General features: G+C 50.2%; 1 protein-coding gene across 2 annotated transcripts in view; it reads right to left on the minus strand.

The window, feature by feature from the left end:
- The window catches only part of RORC (RAR related orphan receptor C), a 67,450-nt gene that overhangs the window by 24,693 nt on the left and 20,569 nt on the right, over positions 1-22,188 (minus strand). Inside the window, exon 2 of one of the 2 annotated variants that reach the window (XM_050930633.1) lies at positions 22,021-22,050. In XM_050930633.1, the coding sequence (XP_050786590.1) occupies positions 22,021-22,050 (30 nt within the window). Of the gene's footprint in view, positions 1-16,251; positions 16,313-22,020; positions 22,051-22,188 lie in introns of those variants that run through there. The other variant, XM_050930634.1, reaches the window with a different exon arrangement.

The raw sequence follows: 22,188 nt of genomic DNA on the forward strand, positions 1-22,188 counted from the left end.
AGGCAGCATGGCCTAATGGATAGAGTCCTGGAGCGGGGATCCCCCTACCCTGCATACACAGCTGTGACCGCAGCATGCAGAGAAAACCCCTGGGTTCACTTTGATCTCAGCAGCTCGAATACCAGCAGCGACGAAGCCCTGGACGCATGGGCTCACCACTTGAGGACGTGCCCAGGATTCCCAGCACCCTTATACAGCCTGTGCTGCTTCCCTGCTGTTGGCACTGGAGCCAGCTAGATCAAAGCTAGCAGGGATATGCCTACACGTGCTGCAGTCACGCCTCAGACTGCAGCGTAGACAGACTCTCAGACTCAAGAGATCTGGGGTCTATTCACAGCACTACTGCTGGGTGACCTCGGGCAAGCAATTTCCCCTCCCCGTGCCTCGGTTTCCCCAAAATGGAGCTAATGATCCTGACCTCCTTTGGAAAGGGCTTTGAGATGTACTAGTGAAGAGCTCTGTTATCTAGATAAGAGCATGGGGAGGGGTCTTTACTGTTTTCTCCTGAAATCAGCAAAGACGACAGGCTGTGACCTAACGAGGCACCGTTTGCAACTCTGCCACCTGGACTGGCCTTAGAAAGCAGCCTGCGATACCCTCCGGCAGATCTCTCCAGTGGTGTAGCCACCCCGCTGACACTCATGTGCTCTCAGTGTCACCAAGCTGGAGAGACAGGCAAAATGCTCTCCCTTGCACACTTCGATGGGGACACTTGCAAGGAAGCCTCACAAGGTGGTTTTTTTACTTCTCTTGCTCGGCACACAATAACTTGGTGCGGGGCCTGGGCCGGGCTGTTTGAGTAAAAGTGACTTATTGGAATGGGTTTGAGCATCCACAAGGGCGGGATGACTCGTTAACACTTTCCCCACATTAATCAAACTGAAAACACCCGATTATGAACTCACAACGATGTCAAGGCACATTCCACACCCCCAACTAGTTACTCAGCTTTCTGGGTGTCTGCAGAACAAAGCAGATCCCGAGATCTGGGGGCCCCAAGAGACCCACAGCTTCGAAAACAAGCCCACAGGGTCTAGACGTGGAGGCGGTGTCTCAGGCTGGGTTTTCCCCCCCTAGTCCCCTCAACTTAAAAAGATTGGGGTTGTTTTTAGTTTAGGTTTGGAGATTGAGACAGTGCCTCAGACAGGTGTTGTTCTGGAGGTGCCAAACCAGTCAGGGCAGACAAGACGGGCTGCAGAAAGAAGTCAAATAGCCACCTCCCCCCTCTCCACTTTACAGGGTAAGGAACCTCCCATGGGTCGGCTGTGCAAAAAACCACAAGTTTAGGGTCCGTGTTTATTGATAGCCCTGGCTGTACGCAACCTCTTTCACTGTCATACTCAGACTCTGAAGTCCCCAGTTCCCACTGACCTGCTTACAGCCAGGTTTTCCGAGCAGCTGATTTTCCAAATCCAATCTACTGAGCACATCTGAAAATCCGGCCTGTCATTTTGGTCTCTAAGTGGGTGCCAAGCTGGTTTTAAATATCTGGCCCCCAGATGGGTCACTCAACACCATTATTATTTCTCGCAAGTCTTTGTTACTGACAGTTTTGAAATAAAATTGCAGCAAAGCTAAAAGTTGAAATTAAATTTAAAAAAAAAATTGCCCCCAAAACCGAGCTACAAGCAGGATGTTGACAACGAAAAATGGAGAAAGGCTACTGAGACCCAGCTATACGCTATTGGTGTTATGTGAAAGGCACCCGGAAATCAAGGCAAAGGGGGATACGAAGATAAAACAGGTTAGACAGGCAGGCGGGCAGATCGACTGATAGACAAGGTAGATAAACTAGATTAGACAGAGTTTAAAATAAAACTTAGAGGTATGTTGAATCCAGATAAATTAGGAATAAAGGGGAGCTTGGGCATCATATTACAGTTGAAAAATGACACAACATTAATATTCACAAAGGAGTCGATTGCCTGGCTTTATACACTGGGCTGGTGTTGAAAAAAAATCAGGTCATTTGTTACCCAAAATAATCCTCATTCATCAACTAAATACCATCTACAGGACTTTTGTCGTCTGTTTCAGTTTTGTCCCTGCTTAGGCAATGCAAGATTTAATATACATAAAATTAACAAACCAATCGAAAGCTTTTTTTAAATTCACAACAGAAAACAGATGAAACAAGCGGACAGTGGAAAAAAATTCCAAGAGAATTTTGCACATAAAAAATGACAAGACTTTACAGGTTTGGCTGCACTAGAAAGTTGCACCATTTTGAGGAAAAAGCTATCCCAAAGGTACTGTTATACCAGTATAACTGCATCCACACTAGGGGTTGTACTGATGTAACTATATCTGCAAGCACGCAAATCAGTCAATCACACTCCAAACCAACCTAAATGATACTGGGACAATTTTGAAGTGAAGACCTGGGCTAAGAGAGAAGCAGCATGCTAATTAGACTGCACATTTCTTAAGCTTCTGCTGTTAACATAGGCAGAGAGATACAGCACTCAGCGGTATCTACTTTCCATTGTGTATTTGACACAGAGATATTTTCATTTATCTAGGACGTGTGTCTGATCAATCCAGCATCTTGCTCTAAAGTTCAACCCTTCCTTTCTGTTCCTTTTACATGCAAAGGGAGCGGCACAGTTATTACTTTTTGACAAAAGTCTCGGTTGTGCCTTTGCAGCTGAAGATGTTTTACTGTTTTAAAATAAAAACATTTTAGAACGATGCTGTTTCTCTTACTAAATTCAAGTTTCAACGCTGCAGGATCATGCATTTATTTTGGGGCAGATTTTCAAGTGGTCCGCACCCGCAATAGGGGAGAGATTTCCCCAAAAGACCTCAGCTTTTATTTAGGCACCAAAATAAAGACTCAATTTTCCAGAATTCAGCACCTATAGGAGATCAACTGTATTGAAAATCTGACTCTAAATTCCACACAAATTAGAAATTAAGAGCCAGATCCCAGAGCCCATAAAGCGAGGCTGACATCACATCAGCTGAGGATCAGGCCCAAAGAATTTTTAAACAGCCACTATACACAAGAAAGATGTACATAGCTCATAGTAATTGCTAGATCGTGTTGTTTTTCCATAGCCGTTGCTCAGAGGGTCTAAGAGTCGCTTCGGTTTGACTGTGAAACTTCACTATCAAACAGTTCACAGTCTCTTATCATCAAAAAGCAATTGATGTTAAACAAACCGATGTTTGAACACAATGGAGGATTGAAGAGCCGACAGATGTGTATCTTGCTAAACCACCATGATGTGGTGTTTAATTAACACATGATAATTATTCTATAAAGTCAAACTCATTTATGCTAAAATAAAAGCAACTGCATAACCGTGCACAAGATATGGATCTGCTTAATTCTTAAATAAAGTGTTTTAATAATCAGCATATTCTAATTAATACAACACTGCTTCACTACTGTGAAATTGACTGCATATTTAGGAATCTCATTTTCCCTCTGAGTATTTCTTTTTATTTTGCATCTCAAACATTTTTTTAAAATTTACATTAAGCACTACACTAATTAGAAAGATGTTTAGCATTGATACCTGCTGGATTTGAGTAGGACTTAATTAGTCTTTGTAATTGAATGAAAAGGACCATTGGGATAGTTCTCCCCACTAACAGATCCTCAAATATTCTGTGAAAATGAAATTTATTCACAACATAGAAAGTTAACAAAGTCAGCTTTCAGCATTCTGCTGTGTTATTAAACAGCAACTGGCTAAGATATACATTCAGGATATTTTTGTACTGTCCCAACATTTCTGATTGATGCCGATTTGAAATACTTCTTGGAAAGAAGCGAAAAGATTTTATGTCTTATTTGTTCCATCTTATTAATTTTGGGATTTTGAACACATATAAACATCTTCAGTCAGTTAAGGCGAGAGATGAATTGACCGAGATCAGAGGTTTATTTCAGTAACAGATTGAATCAGACACTAAAAAAAGAAACCCAAAAAGTTATGACATACAAAACCAGATTTTCATGGGCTCAGCTCCCGACACTGTGACCTTGACTGAAGATATAGCCACTTAGTTTGCTGTTTAAATATTTTTGGTGCCCGAAGTTTGTTTAATTTTGCCTCTGGGTAGTAACCATTTGTGACTGTGACTAATTAATTTTAGAGCCATTTTGCAGGGGCATTTTTTAAAATTGTGGTTTCAATTGAAATAAAATGATAATAATTAAATGGGTGCTGGGGTCTTTTGGAAAATCCTGACCTTAGTCAATTTCAAAATAGGTAAGTTACCAATGGTCCGGCAAGACACACACACTAGGTCTCCTAGAGAGAGAATTCAGGTTGAGAATGCAGCAATCTCTAGGATCCATTTCCAAAAAAGTTAGTTAATTTGTTTCTTTTATTATTGACTGACTTGCTTCTCTCTCTCTAGTGACTTGGAATGATCAATCACTAAAGTATCTGAGCGCCTATCATTCTGAGATCAGGAAGCTCAGCCCTCCATAGGATCAGGTTCCCAATTTGCTGAAAAGAATTCAGAACCATGCCGAAGCATCAACAATCACTCTGTGCTCAAACCCGTTACTGCAAACGCATTTCCCCGCCTCCCTCCCAGCCTCCACATTCACGGAAAACTATAACTGTGCCACAAAACCTAGCCAGGCTGACTCCCCCAGTCACAGGATCGGGCTATAGTAGCTAAAGTTTGCATAGAGTTCAGGCCACTACATGCATCCAATGAAGTGGGTATTCACTCACGAAAGCTCATGCTCCAATACGTCTGTTAGTCTATAAGGTGCCACCGGACTCTTTGCTGCTTTTACAGGTCAGAAAGGACCATTATGATCCTCTATTCTAGTTTGACCTTTTGCGTCACTTCTGACTGAGCGGGACCTTACCTTTTAGAAACAACGAGGAGTCCGATGGCACCTTAAAGACTCAATCTTATCTTTTAGAAAGGCACCCAGTCTTGATCCGAGAATTTCTACAAGACAGAGAATCCACCACAGCCCTGGGTAAACTGATCCAGTGGTTAGTAACCCTCCCTGTTAAAAATGTGCACTTATTTCTAGTCTGAATTCGTCTAGCTTCAGTTTCCAGACACTGGATTTAATTCTGCTTTTTTCTGCTAGATTAACCAACCACCTACAATCAAAAATCTCTTCCCCAGGTTGTCCATAATCAAGATAACTCTTAATCTTCTCTTGGATAAATGAAATAACTGTAGATTGAGCTTCTTCAGTCTCTCTTTCTCTCTCAGGCATGTTTTCCAGAGTTCAACCCATTCTTGTAGATCTACTCCTTACTCTTACACTATAACCCTGCTATTTCATTTCTCCCTTCTCAATCACCAGATCTAATCAATCCACTAAATCATTTGGTCACCAGACCTTAAATAATTTCACTAGATCCCAGGGGACTCTGATTCTAGAAGTCACATCATCACGTCCTCTGTGTGTAATATAAAGAAATAATAACAACCACCCTTAGCTCTTACCTAGCACTTTTCATCCATAGACCTCAACGCATTTTACATTGGAGGGGAGAATATAATTATTTCCTGTTTGCAGAGGTAAAATCATGCATCAGAAATAAATTAGTCTCCAAGCACATTTGGATTCTGGTGGGGCTAGAGGTCTAGTCTGGTCTAGCCAGGAGGTAGAATCAGGCCCCAAATCGCTACCATTTCTAAGAAAGAAAGAAAGAAAGAAAGAATGGCTTGCAGAACTATTCCTTGTAAATCTTTTGCAGCCCATATTCATCCAAATCATACCATGTCTGATTTTAACATGACTTCTACTGTAAGAGCTGTAGCTGGAAATACACATGTAGTTGGAGATGAAATTTGACAAAATATGCGTTCCCATTAAAGAGACAATCATGATATTTCACTTACTCCTACAAACCCCACTCCTCTCTGTCCCACCCTGACAACTGACAGGCTTTGGAAAAAAAAATATTGAGTATTTATCTGAATATGGCATCACTAATTGAAATGTGGGAAAGGAAGAGAGATGTAATTTAAAAGCAGTTTCAGGTTGAAGAACCCAACGCATCAATATAGTCTCTGAAACCTCAGCTCTTGCTACCATCCTTTATTCTTCTCTCTGTCTGTATCTGTTTATCACCTCCCTTCAAAGCAAAACTCTCCCCCGATGAATACACTTTCATTATATTCTCAGCGCCTCAGATAAGAGACTTGAATTATCACTGACAAGGAAACTACATTTTGCCCAAGAGTTAAATATATTTGTGTTAACTGATCACAGGAGATGAAATCACTTTCGCAAATCAGTTCAAACTACGTTATTACAATTGCTTTCACTACAGAATAACATTTCAAATACCCTGATTTGGGGCACAGCTAGCTAGTTTAGTCACTTCTATTTTTGGCTTTAGGAAACTACAATGGTTATTGGGATTCACAACATTAAGAGAAAACCACACAACAAAGAAGATGCAGTCTGGGAACCAGTTATCCTAAGAGCTTTGAATTCTTAGATCAGTGGAAATTCTACCAAAGCTAAGGCAGAATTCAGCTGTATCTACTTCTTGGGTTACACACGCGCTAAACCACACCACAAACGCTACAATCCCCAGGCAGAAAATGTGTGGCATGGCCTCACCATGATGGGTTCCTCAAAACTCAGATCATCTTTGTGTTCTGTCTCAGCACCGCACCTAGTACTATGATGACTGGGGCTCCTGAGTGCAACCACAATACACATAATTATAAAGATTGCAAAACATCTTCAATGGAAGTTGAAGGCACTCAGCGCTATGCAGAATCGGGTCCTAACATCAGAGTTCCAGTTCTACCTGCTCCCAGGCTGGACAAAAATCAGTGACTTTAAAAAACCCTTTAAAAATCATATTTTTAAATTTAAAGTAAAGACAGGTACATTGTTTTTAAAGTGAACTATTTAAAAATAAATTTGCACCTATGTTAAGACCTATGCTCACTATAATCGATTAAAATCATTTCAATGAAATGCAGAAAATAATATTAAGCAGTAAGCACCTGTCAAATTTTAAAGAAAGTCAAACCACTGAACTCGTGTAAGTTACCGGCTAAGTGCCTGCAACCAGAGTTTGAAGTACTTTTAAATTAGCTTTTGATAGCAGCAACCTCTTGAGCACAGGCAGAGAGAACACTTCCATCATTTCAGTTTATTCAGCTAATTCAATGGCTAGTTCATTCAAAGTTAAGAAACCAACTGAGACCTGACAAAGCAGGAAAGCTTGTCTTTCCCTTTTCCAATCTATGAATAAAAGCTAAGATGTGAGAGGACAAACTCTATTAGTTCTAAAATCTTTCAGGAAAATCAGTTAGTTTGAAATACAAAACACGTTTTGATTCACTTATTTTGTTTCTTATGAATCCAGCACATTAGAGGTATTTTTATTTAACTAACTTAAAAAAATGGAAAACGTTGCTTTTATGCAGTTTTGTTTGAATTGCAATTTCCATCCATATACAGCTTGATTCAAATAATGAATGAAAAATTCAACACATATAGTAAATGAGAAAGGCATCAGTCACCATTTTCTAACATCATAAAAAATTAAAAATTTGAATAAAACTAGGTTATGTGCTATAAATAAATTGCTTAAATAAATGTGTGTAGATATAGTGTAGCCTCCTGGTTAGCTAAAACAGCACCAAATTTAGTGTGAAATTCACATTCATTTGCAAAGCAACATGCTTTAATGGTTACTAACCAATGAGAATCTTTAGGAAGATAACTGAAAGGGACAAACACAAAGAACAATTAAATTTGATTATTTAAATTAAGGTTTCCTCTTTGCTGATTTAAACCATGCTCAAATAAATTTGTTAGTTGCTAAGGTGCACAAGTCCTCCTGTTCTTTTTTGCTGATACAGACTAATACGGCTGCGACTCTGAAACCTCTGATTAAACATGGTGATTTAAATCACTTCTATTTAAATCAATCCACCCTGATGTCTCCCCATTTTCTGCACATGCAACAAGCAAAACGTCAAAGTGATTCTATTGAAACTATATGAGTACCTGGGACACACTTAGAAACATTATTATGAGTTGCAATATTTTTCTTTCTGGTAACACAAAACATGAATTGAAAAAAACCCCAACACATCTTGAAGCAAAGGATTTGGGTCAGATCCTCAGAGTGTATAGAGCAGGTTGTTACCTTGATTTCAACGAAACAACACTGATCCACACCAGCTAAGGATTTGGCCTGTTGTTTCTCAAAAGGCTCTTGGAAAGAAAAAAGGGGTCTGAAATTTACAGAGATCCTGTAAGTCGCTGCATCTAGGGAAAGCCAAGGTCAGGTCTGCATCTGGGGGAGTGGGGTTTGAGGTCTTTTATTTTTAAATTCATCAACTCTAAACACACAAATTACTGGAGTAGACAATTATTAATTGGAACGGTTTTTAAGAGAGGCATGAAGTGGGCTGAGAGCCCAGCGGAGGTATCGGGTGAGTAAATGTAAGGGAGCAGAAACTGATAAGCTAGTTTTTCCTCATACACTATCTGTACTCAGGAGCCCCAGTTACAGACCAGGACCCAGTTGTGCTGGGCGCTGTACATTATTATTTATTAGGTGTATTACGGTAGCACTAGCAGTCCCAGCCACAGACACAGAATAAACATTTTAATCCCTTTGCTTGGTGGATTGATTTCAGGTCTGTGGTTCTGACAGTAGCGCATTCACTCTGCCCAAGTGTATACAACACACACCAGAAGTTTAGGGGGAAGAAAACAAAGAACAAAACACTAAACCAGATTTTCTAAGGGGCTCCCTCTCCGCAGTGCAGTGTTATTCTCCTGGGATGCTGCTGGGGGCTGAGCGGTTGGAAATTGCTGGGAACATCTAACAGCCCGGGAGCCTGACGGAAGCACGGGCCAAAGCCCTGGAGAGGGTGGACTGCAGGAGGCTCAGTGGGGTCTCCCTGCCTTTGGCCTCTAGGAATCTCTGGCTTCGGGCTGCTCATTGCCCTTGGAGCCCACTCGACAGGTGGCTGCTTAAGGGAGAGGCGTGAGAGAATCAGGGGAGGCAGCAGCTGTTTAAGAGCCCAGATAGATGGAAGGGTGTGGGCTAAACTGGGGGCATCTGACCCTTTCCATCACCCACTGCCCCACGGGGACCGGAATCCAGACTGAATTTGGAGGCAAGGACAACGAAAAATACTGGGTGATTCTCCACAGCTTTTCCCTGGGAAGCTGGGTGTCATCTTTGTGGAGACATGGATGCATGCAGGGGCAACCTCCCCCAGGGCCCAGGAATAGAACCCAGGTGTCCTGGTCCTGGGACAGCAGGGTCTGAAAAGCAGCCCACGGTTGTTATTAAGGCCCTCTCTACTCGGGGTTGCTGCTCCCACGCCCTCAGACGGCTTCAGGAAACCATCTCCTGCCACCCACAGACACACGCGGTGGAGTGGGGCGAGTTATGTCATCAAAGGAACGGCAACAGGCGAGAGTGGGCCTGGAATCGGTTTTGACGGCAAGTGGCAGAGGGACGCAGGAGATTCCCACAACAGTTGGGCAGGCAGACAAGGTGGGGAGGAAGACTGCGTTGGTAAATAGGGCTCTGATCCCACACTAGCGAAACCAGCCCAGGCCCGACCCTCAGCTGGCGTAAACAGGGGCAGTTCAAACGAATTTAACCAAGCAATGGAGATGGGAGAATCTGGCCATAGTTTTACTGCTGTTTGCAGGGGGAGGAGGTTCAAATCCACAGAGCTCCACTGCCTTAAAAGACAATGCCCCTTCCTGCAAAGGGGAATCTGGCTACTGACTGCCGAGCATCACTAGCCACAAACCAAGGAAGGAAGGAAGGAGCCCATTGGGCTGATAATCAGAGATTTCTGCAGCTCTTGCTTTGCCTTTTCTGGCCAGTGCAGTTAAAGGCGCTGACACATTTGACCGCCCCAGCCTAGGAGCAGCGCATGAACTGAGCAAAGAGGAGATGAACAGAGATCCAGACCACACAGTCCCTCCGCAGATCAAAAAAAACCTTAATCAGCAACTTTCCCTCCATCTCTTCAGCACTAACCTGTACATGTGGCATCGAATGCAGAAAACCCACAACCTTCCCCTCCCACCCCGAGGTTCCGTTTCGCCTGCTGCCAGGGCCCTCCACGGGCAGTGGCTGCAAGAAGGTGAGGGGCAAAGGGTCTCTGGCTCAGGTGGGCTGAGCCAAGTCAGAGCTGGGGCATCTGGTTGAACCCAGAGCCGAGAGAAAACCCAGCCCCGCCTTGACTTCTACAATGGGCCAGGAAGCTGTTGGTGGCTGGCAGGGGTGGGCTCTTTTGAAAGGATTCCTGGGATCCATTCCTGCCTCTGAGCGACAGGAGCTAGAAAGGGACTCGTGGGGTTTATTCCAGGCTCTGAGAGGCTGCCTGGTCTTTGTTCTTAAGAGCCAGACTGGAAGCCAGGACTCCTGGGTTCTATTCCCTACTTTGCCTCCGACTTCCTATGAAACCTTGGGAAAGTCACTTCCCAGATCAGTGCCTCAGTTTCCCCTTCCACGCTTTGACTGTTTTGTCTATTTAAAGACCGTGAGCTCTTCGAGCAGGGTCTGTCTCTCTCTGTGTGTGTTCGTGGAGCACCTATCACAGTTTGGCCCAGATCTTGACTGGGGCCATGAGATGCTATTGAAATATAAAGAAATCATAGTAGCAGAGGGGTAGCCATGTTAGTCTGGATCTGTAAAAGCAGCAGAGCATCCTGTGGCACCCTATAGACTAACAGACATTTTGGAGTATGAGCTTTCGTGGCTGAATACCCATTTGGTCAGATGCATCATAATCATAGGTGGGGAAGTGGGATGAGGTTACAGGTTTCTCAGGACCAAGGTGCTCTACAGAGTATTTGCAGCCCGAGGAGTGGTCAGCCCTGTGTACGTGGGGCAAAGAGGAACAAAGATATCCATCCTCCCCAGAGGAGTTAAATTGTTTCAAACCCCTAAATTCATCTTAAAAAAAAAACAAACAAAAAACAAACGCATTTAGAAACACAAACCATCAGATTTCCCTCCGTCATGCGCAAGAAAGAGTTATCAGGGCCGGGGGATGGATGTGACAAATTGCCAAACTAGCAAGATCACAAACATTGGCCAGACCCGCCTGGGTACAGGGTCCCCCTGCACAGATCTTGCTGTAGGATTGGAACTTCAAGTACCTATGGGCTGAACTCCGGCTTAAGGTCGCTGCCAAGAGACTGTCGTGTCGGAGCGTTTCTGAGCTCAGACGAGGGCTGAAGGAACAGGATTGCATTCTCAGTAGTGTCTACACTTGCTCTATGTGGGCCATTCCTTTATCTATTTTAGCTTTGTTAATTTCTTTTTGGATGTTTTAATTTTACACGATTTTAGGGTCTGCTAAAAGCCTGTGAAAGGGGCGTGACATCGGACACTCAATACAATTTCACTGGGGTCTTAAATTAGACCATTTGTTCCACTCGCACAGAGGTGAAAATGGAACGTGCTGGGCCAGAACCCCAGCTGGCGTAAATGGACGTAGTTCCTTTGATGTCAATGGGCCACATCCTCAGTTAGTTCCACTGAGTCAATGGAACAGATCCTCAACCTGAGTAAAACAGCCCCGCTCCATTGACGTCAATGGGCCAGCCACTTAACTGGCGTCAATCCGCATCGCCCCATTGACAAGAATGGGGCAGATCCCTCCCAGCTAATGTGACTGAGACGGAGCGACGCCAGTTCACATCAGCCCAGCATCTGGCCTAGTGAGTCTAAAAGGTCCCTGAAGAGTCAGTGATGGAAGAACAGGCTGGAAGCCTGGGTGGGAATTAAAGGTTCTGTGGGTGAGGAGATATTTGTTCCCCTGGGGCCAACGGCCCGATCCTTTCAGGGCGGGTGGTGCGAGGGTGAGATCTCCAGTCCTGGGCTTAGACTCAGCATCAGGGCATGAAGCCGGAAGTGCCCCTCTAAACTATGGGGGGTCCTGGTTCACACAGGGTGGCGTGCCGAACCACAGAACAAAGGGAAGAGAAGCAGGATCCCCAGCAGCTGGGGGCTAGCACGCACAGCAGGGAAATGGAATCAGTGCCCTGATAGGGGCTCGCCATGTCTCTGTTATCTATGGGATACTTCCTTACGGGATGAGGTCACTGGAGTTACCAGGGTGAGAGGGAATTATCTGGCTCGAGGATCCTAAGCTCGGGATTTGCAAAAGAAGCTGCCAAAATCAGCTGCCTAAATCCTTGAGAAATTCAACGGAGAGGCAGGACAGCCCAGTAGCTAGGGTGCAGCTCTGGGACTTGAGGGAGCTGAGCTCAATTCCTGGCTCTCCCAGAGTCTTCCTGGGAGACCGTGTGGTCAGGTCGCTAGGCCGAGGTTTTCAAAGGCGGTTCCTCGTTTTCTGGGCCCCAATTGAGACACTGTAAAGGGGGCTGATTTTCAGACAGTGCTGAGCTTCCGCCCCCCTGGAAATCAGCGCCCTTTGAGGCCTGCAAAGTCAGGTACGCAAATGCTTAAAACTTTGGCCTCGGTCTCGCCCCCGCCCCCAAGGCTTTCCACCTCCCCCACACCATGTCCTTGCATCTGTGCGGCCTCCCCAGGCCAGGTCCTCGTGTCTGTGCCCCCCCCTGCTTCCCATACAGCCCCCTCCACACCAGGTCCTCCCATCTGCAACCCCTCTCCAGCTTCCCACATGCCCTCCCCGCGGCCAGGTCCTCACATCTGCATCTCCCCAGCTTCCCCCATGTCCCACCACACCAGGTGCTCGCGTCTGAGCCCCCCACAACTTCCCACACTGCTCCCCCCACCAAGTCCTACATCTGCGCACTCCCCCCGCTTCCCACATGGCCCCTCTACACCAGGTCCTCACGTCTGTGCCCCCCCCAGGCTTTCCACATGGCCCCCCCACACCAGGTCCTAGCAACCTGTGTCCCTCCCAGCTTCCCACATGTCCCCACCACACCAGGTCCTCGGGTCTGCGCCCCCCCTCCCCGCTTCCCACACCCCCCCCAGACCAGGTCCTCGTGTCAATGCCCTCCCCAGTTTCCCACACAACCTGCCCCCGCCAGGTCCTCGCATTTGAACCCCCCCCAGGCTTCCTATACATTCCCCCCGCCCAACCAGGTCCCCATGTCTGTGCCCCCCACTCAGCTTCCCACATGCCTCACTGAGACACTGGTTCCTCGCACCTCCCCCCCTCACGGTTTCCAACTCCCCCCCTCCGACACTAGGTCCTCACACCCCTCCCTCAGGTTTCCCACCTCCCCAGGTGCCTGCACCCACCCCCTCAGCTTCCCACAGCCTTCCTCCAGACCCAGCTCCTCACTCCCCAGCTTCCGATCTCCCGACACTGGGTCCTCACACCTTTGTGGCCCCCCCCAGGCTACCCACCCTCCTTTCCAGGTCCTCATGCCTCTGCCCCCTCTGCTTCTCACAAGCCCATTTCCTCACGCCCCCCTCAGATCCTCCCCCTGACACCAGCTCCCTGTGCCTGCACCACCCCACGCCTTCCCATGTGCCCTCGCACCCATTGGACACTGGTCCTCATGCCTTCCCCCCCCACAGCTCCCCTCACGACTCCCCCCAGCCATACCAGCTGCTTGTGCCCCCTCACCCACCCCAGTCTCTCTAAAAATCTAGCCCTGCTCCCAGGCGTGGGTTGCTGGCTCAGCTCTGCTCAGCACCGGGCATCGCTAGGGACACAAGCACAGCGGCTCCAGCCTATGGTGCTGCGCTCCTGCCAGGGCGGCAATCACACTAGTTCTGTCCTTGTCCACTTTCTCCAGGCCTTTCGGTCTGTTCATTAGCCAACAGGGCTAGGGGAGTCCGGGGACTCGTCCGTCACTGCTCAGAGCCGGGCTAAAGCTGCGAGGCCTGCTGAAGCCAGCTTAGAGCCGGGCTCCCCGCCTCGCCCTCAATACTTCTGCAGGCTGATCTACACCCTGGCACCCCCCTGTTCCACAGTCGGGGGTGACACGCATGTAACTGACACGTATCCCTTCTGAACGGGGGGGGGGGGGGGAACAGGACCGGAAGCCAAGCCGCATTGAAATGAAAAAGAGAAAGGAGCGGTGTATCGACACAATAGGAACTCCGCTGTATGGGACAGCTTTAGATGGGTTCAGCTGCTGCAATGCGCCCTGACCCCCCCTCAAATACACACACGATAAATCCAGACACACACACACACACACACGACCAAGACAGACACACACACGAAACCAAAGACATTATCTATCGAAACCTAGACACACATACATACACAACAGCAAAGATGTACAAATAAACACACACACAAAGACACACATAGACAAGGTCCCCACACACACGAAACCAAAGACATTATCTATCGAAACCTAGACACACATACATACACAACAGCAAAGATGTACAAATAAACACACACACAAAGACACACATAGACAAGGTCCCCACACATATTAAAAAAGACACAGACAGGCAGACAGACCCACACAGGCATGTTATATATCAAAACACAGACACGTACGCACAAAAGCAAAGACACACACAAACACACACACACACACAAATACACACACAATTAATCCAGACACACGCACACAAGTACACACATTGTTAATCTAGACACACACACACTAAGACACACACATAAAACACAAACACACACACATAAAAAAGACAAAAAGATAGACACACACACACAAGACACATTATCTCACACAGATAATGTGCAGCTCCAACCTCGCAGACCAGCTGTTCCAACCCTGCAGACCTCAGGGACGGTCCATAGTTCCCTGCTATGAGAATTCCTCGGGAACCCGCGTGGGTTACGATGCTGGGGTGGCTCTTTCAGAACCGAGAGGCAAGGACGTCCTGGTTAGGGAAACCATTTACATTCCGCCTTCCAAACGCCAGCTTCAGAACCCGACAGGCCGGATGCTGTTCTCTGCATCAATGTGGAGTGACCTCACTGATGGCCAGAACATTTACACAGCGGGGGTGACTGAGATCAGGATCCAGTTTGCAGGGGGAACTCTGGCCATGAGGGACGTGGTTGCAGTGACAGACGGAGGTCTTGTCAAACAGCCAGCTGGGCGGTGCAGAAAGGCATAGAATCGGTAGCCGCCAAGCCTGCCGTCCGTGCCTCAGCCCTAGTGAGAGGGGAGAGCTCGATCTTCATGGTCCATTTGGACCATGACCCCTCTGGGATGCTAATGATCCAGAAGCCCATGGACATCTGGCCAGAGCCCTGCCACCCAGTCAGAGCACCATTCCCTAGCATGCATGTCGGCAAACAGACTCGGCAACCACACGCACCCGACACCCTGAGCTGCTCTGAAAAGCTGCATTCAGATGGGTTGTGGCTGGTAGAAGCCCTCACTTCACCCCTGAGCCAGGTCTTCCCCACCTGAAGGAAGATTTTGGATGGGAATCGTACATAGCACCTTCCGTCTGAGGGGCAGAAAACGGCCTGCCAATGCAAATCGACTCAGCCTCGCAATAACCCCGCAGCGAGCCGGTCGGACTTTTATCACCATTTTACAGATGGGAAAACTGAGGCACAGAGAGGGGTTGTGCTTTGTTCAAGGTCCCACAGTGAGCGAGTGGCAGAACCAGGGACAGAACCCAGGTGTCCTGACTCCCTGGCTCCACTCTGCTCCAACCACTAATCCCTACTCCCCTCCCAGAACCAAGGACAGAACCCAGGTGTCCTAACTCCCAGCCTCCACTGTCTAACTCACTACCTGCTAGCTCCTACTGCCCTCCCAGAGCAAGGAACAAGGGGCCAAGATTTCCAAAAGGAATTACTGATTCGGGGAGCCCCTTAAAGGAGCCTAATCTACATGGAGCAGCTCTCCTGAATGGTCTGAGTCCAGCTCCGTCACAGTGTGTCAGGTCAGGCTCCCAAAATCACTAGCCCCTTTGACAATCTTGGCAGGATACTTGACCGCCACCTGTCTGCTACATACCAAATCCCACACCTTCCTAGAGAGGGCCAAGAGAAACCTGAAGCCTTGATTCTCACATCCCAGCTCTAAGTACTAAACCCTGCTCCCTGACCACCAATCTCCCCTGCTCTAACCACTAGACCCTGCTCCCTGCTAGAGCAGGGCATGAGAACCCAGGAGTCCTGATCATCAATCTCCCCTGCTCTAATCACTAGACCCTGCTCCCTGCTAGAGCAGGGCATGAGAACCCAGGTATCTCGCCTGCCAGCCCTGGGCCATAACCCCCCCTCGCCGCCACAGGCAGGCATACAGGGCTGCGTCTGTGCCACACACCAGGGCTGTTCAGCTCAGAGCCCGCCAGCTCGCTGCTCCAGGTGGCCCTTTATCTCCCATCTCCCCCCAAAACCACTCACCTCTCATGGTGCCGGCGGGGCGAGCGGTTCTGCGGGGCGGCTTCGGCTGGGGAGGGCACCAGCAGCACCTGCCTCTGGCTGCCAGCTGGGGAGCTCAGCGCGGGGCCTGGGATGCCATGCTCTGCCCAGGGCTGCTTGCATTAGAAAGCAGCCTCGCCAGCACAGGTGGCTTTGCAAGACCGGTTGACAGGCGTCCCCCCCGGCCAATCAGGGCCCCCGCCATGCACTGGGGCTAACCAATGGCAGCTGACTGGAAAGTTCCAAAGCCACAAGCCACAAGAGGCCGAGTTTCCATTGCTGAGTGCGAAGGGCTGGGGGAGAGGGGGGTGGCACGGCCGGGGGTTCGAGCCCTGGGCCCGGCCAGCCTGTGCTTCTCCGGGGAGAGCCCGTGACTCTCTCCTGCATTAAAACCTGTGCCCCCTTCTCCAGCACAGGGCTCTTCCCAACACACTCACAGCCCCCAGGCCGTGGGTCGGCGCCCGCAGTGCTTGATTTGTAACAGAAGAGGTGCCGGGGCTCTAGGGTGACCAAATGACATGAACAAAATATCGAGACACATGGGGGGCAGGTCCAGAGTGCCGCCGAAGCAAAAAAAAAAAAAAAAAAGCCCTGAGCCAGAATATTGGGACGAATGGCGTCCTGACCATACATCCATCGGGATGCGGGACAAATGACTGAATATCAGGACGGTCGCAATTTTATCAGGACATCTGGTCACCCTACAGGGCTCAAGCAAATGTTTTACCTTCATAACTGAACTGCCAAGCCCAGATGTGCTGGGCTCTGAACTGCCAGGCCCAGAGGAGCTGGGGCTCAGCCCTGGCAAACTCTGGCACAAATTAAGCACTGGGCACCAGGGTCCTCATTTCAAAACTAGGGAAACTGAGGCGCTGCACAAAGTGTGTGTGTGGGGGGGGTGACTTGCCCTGTAACATGTGAGGTCAAGCTACGATCAGAATACCTGGCCTCTGGTCTTCTTCCAGCTTTCCCCTCTCAAACCTCTCTAGACTCCATCATTTGTACAGAGCAGGGAAAAGAGTGCAGGAGTCCTGACTCGACGTCGCTGGCGCTACCCACTAGCCCCCCACTCTCCTCCCAGAGCTGGCAAGAGACAAATCCAGGAGTTCTGGTTCCCAGCTGCCCTATTTTAATCACTTCCCTTCCAGGGCTGAGGAGAGAACCCGGGAGTTCTGGCTCCTGGCAGCGTGCTCTAACCACTAGGAAGCATTCCCCTCCCAGAGTCAGGAGCAGAACACAGGCGCCTCAATCCCTCAGTGAATTTAACCAAGTCTTCTTTTATATCATAGAATATCAGGGTTGGAAGAGACCTCAGGGGGTTCCAGTCCAAGCCCCTGCTCAAAGCAGGACCAACTCCAACTAAATCATGTGTTTATATAGATACACACATCTTCCCCTCCGCCCCTCCCCCCCGCCAACTTCTGGTGTCATTTTGTGACCTGCTTTCCCTCCAGCCACAGCCCAGAGAGCAGAATCATCAACTTCGCTCCCATGGCCCTGGCTTGGCCATGTGGTGAGCTGTTAGCGGTGTCAGGCTTGAAGCTGCTACACCGATTGGCAGGGTGGGAGGACGTGGAGGCCGGCGGGGCCACGGTGAGCGGCTGTGCGGTTTGCGTGCTGTCTTTTCTCCACCAGTAGAGGAAAAGGTAACCCACGTGCGGATCAAGCCCAAGGCGCGAGACACAACAGTGCCTCAGCTCTGCATCCCGGAGCCTCAGTGACACAGGGAAAACCACCTGCCCCGACGTGAACGGCAGCACCGCAGCCGCCCTGTCTACAGCACCCTGCAGCCCAGCACACTTCAGGAACTCTGGGCGTGTGACGGCGCTGCAATGCGGCCACCTCTGGTGTGGAACGTGGCAGCCGTTCAACACAACAGGGTGAGTCAAGGGAACCGAGAAGAATTTTGTATGCATTGGAATATTAGCGAGACCGAATGGAACGAACTAGGGTTTTATAGACAGGGGGGAGGTATCAGAGGTTAACATGGGTTTTACTGGGTGCGAGGCAAATCTACACCACTATTGGTCCAAATGGAGTAACTGAAAAAATACTAAATACAATCCCAGCCCTTTAAAATCCCTCCAGTTCTCGCCTAGAGAATTACATGGAGTTCCAGGGCCACAGCTCTTTATATACCAATCCTCCCTGTGCTGCTCATGCTCCCCCACGGTCGCCGCCTGGCATACACAGTGCACTGATCCTGGCCGGGCCGTGGCACGGTGTGGGAATCAAGTCAGCACGTCTAACCCTGGAGCGCCAGCGATACGGGAAACGCCGCAGACCCAGATCAACAGTCCCAGGCACAGCCGCTTCCCTGGCAAGCTCAGGGCGAGTGGAGACTCTGCAAGGCACCAGAGCGGGCAGGGAGATGACGGACAACAGACTAAGCAACGACAACCGTCTCTGCTCTGCTCTAACCAGGTCTGGCCAAGGAGAAGCATAAGTGCATTCAGCTGCTGGGAGGCCCATGTCATCCTGTTTTACAGGTGGGGAGATGGAGCTTCAGAGCCCAGGAAAGGGATTTGCCCAAGGTAACACAGCAAGTCCCAGACAGAGCTGGGAACAGAACCCAGGAGTCCTGCTTCTCAGTATCCTCTGCGATAACCACTAGACTGCACACCCTTCCTACAGCCGGGACTAGAACCCAGGAGTACTGACTCATAGTACCCTCTGCAATAACCACTAGATTGCACACCCTTCCTATAGCCTGGACTAGAACCCAGGAGTACTGACTCATAGTACCCTCTGCGATAACCACTAGACCGCACTCCCTTCCTACAACCAGAACTAGAATCCAGGAGTCCTGCCGCCCAGCCCCTTCAGCTGACCCCTAGGCAGCGCTGCCTCCCTGATGGTGTGCATGGCGAAGCTCAGTAGACACCCTCCGTGTGCCTGGCTGCAGGGGAAGGGTTGGGCGGAAGGAGGGTGCTCACACACCTGCCGTGGAAACCCTTGTGGTTTGCCCTGCACCTGCACAGAAAGATTTCCGGCCAGTTCCCAACCTCGGCACCAGGGGCCCGATGCATCGGCAGGGCGCACAGCTCCTGGAGGCACAGACGCCTGCTGTCTCTGAAGAGCAGCAAAGCAGGCCCTGGCCGAGGGGCACCCCACAACAATACAGGCCTCCTGAAATGCCTAGGCCCTGCAGCGGGTGAGATGGGTGCCCATGGCTCACCAAGTCCTTTGGTCTCTCAGCTCAGGGTCCTCGTCCTGGGGAAGGTGCAAGGAGAGGTCCCCTAGGAGCCAGGTGGGACCTGGCCCCCCTCAGCTCACGGAAGCAGGGCTCGAACCGGAGAGGCGGCAGGTTCTCCAGCCCCACGACAACCCCTTGCGCCAGCCAGGGCCCTGCTAACGCCTGCCCTCACCCACCCCCTCCCAGGCACAACGCAGACACCAATGGAGCCGCACAGCCCGCTGGGAAGGGCTCAGCTGATACAACGCCCACTGCCTTGGTATGGTCCCCAGCCCCCCAGCCAGATCCCCACCCCCACCCCCGGGACCCTCCTGAGGAAGTGGCCTGCACCCCCCCACCCCGCACCCAGCTCAGCCCCGGGGCAGCTGTGCTTTGGTTCTCTCCCTGTGGCGAGGTGGGGGGAAGGGGACCAGCCTCTGCAGCAGATGGGCTGGGGGGAGAGCACCCCCCCTCCAGACTTCCTTCACCCCCCACCCAGCCTCAGGAGCATTCACACCTCGGGACGAGTTAACCGCAGCGCTGTGAAAACCAAGCTCACCGCAGCGCCTGCCTTTGCCTTGGCCCCTCCCCCACCGCGCACGGCAGGGGCTCTGGCTGAGGGAGCCCCCAGGCAGAGCCAGGGAGAAATGGGCCCCCCTCACCTCCTGCTGCCAGAAACAGCGAGGCCCAGCCCGCTCCAGCAGCAGGGGGTTAAACAGGGCAGCCCGCCGAGAAAAGGAAAGGCAGGGGCAGTGCACCTCCGGGACACTCTGCTGAAGACAGGCGGGCACCCAGCCCTGGAGCTTGCCAAGGCATGGCTGGCTCTGAGCATCTCAGGGCTGGTAGCCACAGCTGGCCCCGAAAGCCCAGTCTAAGCCAGTGGCGAGGCCAGGAGTGGGTGCAGGATGGAGGCTTTGGTCTTCAGGGGCAGGTTGTTGCAGTCACCAGGGTCTGCTACTAGGGGGTGAAACAACCATTGGCACTAAGACCCTGTAGCTGGGTGTGCGTTAAGACCTCACAGCTGGTTGCACCCTTAGTTTCCCTTCCCAGATGGGTTGAGACCCTCCATCTGCCACCTAACACCACAATGCCCTTGAGCAGGCATCGAACCCATAGCCCCCTTGTTCCGAATGCACAAGCCTCAGCTGCAGCTCATCTGTTAGCCCAGAGGCAGTGGCCAACTCAACCTCTTTGCATAATCCAGCCACCAGAAGGAGACAGAGCACACCAGATACTCTAATGATGGCAACTCCCATGCTTCAGGCCTTCAGGGTCAGGAAGGAATTGCTGGGCGGCATCACAGGGCTGGACACGTGGCCTTTCGGTGCGGCACCAAGCGCTGGCTGCTGCTGTGGGGTTTGGCAGGCACAGATGCCAGGGAAATCTGGCATGCAAGAGACTTGCGAAGCCGATATTGCAAGGATGGTATTTACCCAGCCCTGTTTGGAAATATCCTCAGCGTTGTCCCTGTTTTCGTCGGCCCAGCCAAAGAGAAGTTGGAACAGCAAGTACAGGAGGAGCTGGGTGTAATATATGCAAGATCTATCCGCTCCTCTTGGGAGCGAGGAAGGGCGGTGTCTGGGTTCTCGCCCCTCCCAGGTGGGGCAGTTCCTAAAGACACATGCTCAGCTCTGGCACCCCCTGCGTGGGGAGGAACCTGGGGCACTCTGGACCAATGTCCCACTTCCGCTTTGAGTAGCTTGTGTCGGCCGAGCTCATTGGACCCCCTCCATTTTCACCACCCGCTCCCAAGGTGCCACTCTCCCCTCCATGTCAACTCCCACCCTTCTCTCCTCGCTCATACCAGGGGCTCTGAGTGCCCTCTTCCCTCCCATGCCAAGGGCTCTTTGTCCCCCATCACCCCCTTCCCCTTAAGGCTCCCTAACATTTGACTGTCACATGACTGTTCAGGGGGGCTGTATCTCGGGAACCCCTGGCTCAAATAACTCCCATTTTGGACCAGCAGCCCTGCCCCCCAGCCCCATCCCACCCCGGCGAGGCCCAGCAGGTGGGTTTTACAGCCCTGAGACAAAGCCGGCTGCTAAGTGGTAAGTGAGTTTCAATGGTAACTCTACCCTGCTGTCACACAGGGTGACCAGACGGCATAAGCCAGTTTCAGGCTTGAGCTGGCTGCATCTACATTGTGAAAAGGGGCCACAGACTAATACCAACCAGCTACTGAGCTCCTGGGTATTACAAGACTCTATAATTAATTAACCACCCTCTCCCTTGCTTATTAGCCCTTTATAAACAGAACCATAGTCATGAGCAAGGAACTGCCCAGCTCCCAAGAGTCAGCCAGGTATCACTGCCCACACTGTACAGGAGGGAAACTGAGGCATGGTGCGGGTGCCTGGCTTGATTTCAACAATATCAGGAGTCCTAGTCCCCCGTGCTTAGGCCACGCTCCCTCTGCTACAGCATATCCCCACATGAGCCAAGAGGGTCTAGGCTGTGCTGAGCTTTGCAGATCTTCCTTGTGCCTCAGCTAGGGGCAGGGCCCGAGATCCCTATTGGGGCAGGATGCCTGGGACAGTGCAAAGGGGGAGAGGCTCATTGGTGGGAATTGTACTTACATGTGTGCGTCTTCTTCACGACGATCGGGCCTGCAACCAAGAGAGAGACAGGGTGAGACGGCAGCAGCAGCAGGACCCCTGCAGGCATCCCCCCCACAAGCCTGCCATCTCTTCCAAATGGCTACTGAAGCTGCATGGTGAAACTGAGGCACCAAGAGGGCCCACCAG

The sequence above is a fragment of the Gopherus flavomarginatus genome, chromosome 20, assembly GCF_025201925.1.
Source record: "Gopherus flavomarginatus isolate rGopFla2 chromosome 20, rGopFla2.mat.asm, whole genome shotgun sequence".
NCBI classification, from domain to species: Eukaryota; Metazoa; Chordata; order Testudines; family Testudinidae; genus Gopherus; species Gopherus flavomarginatus.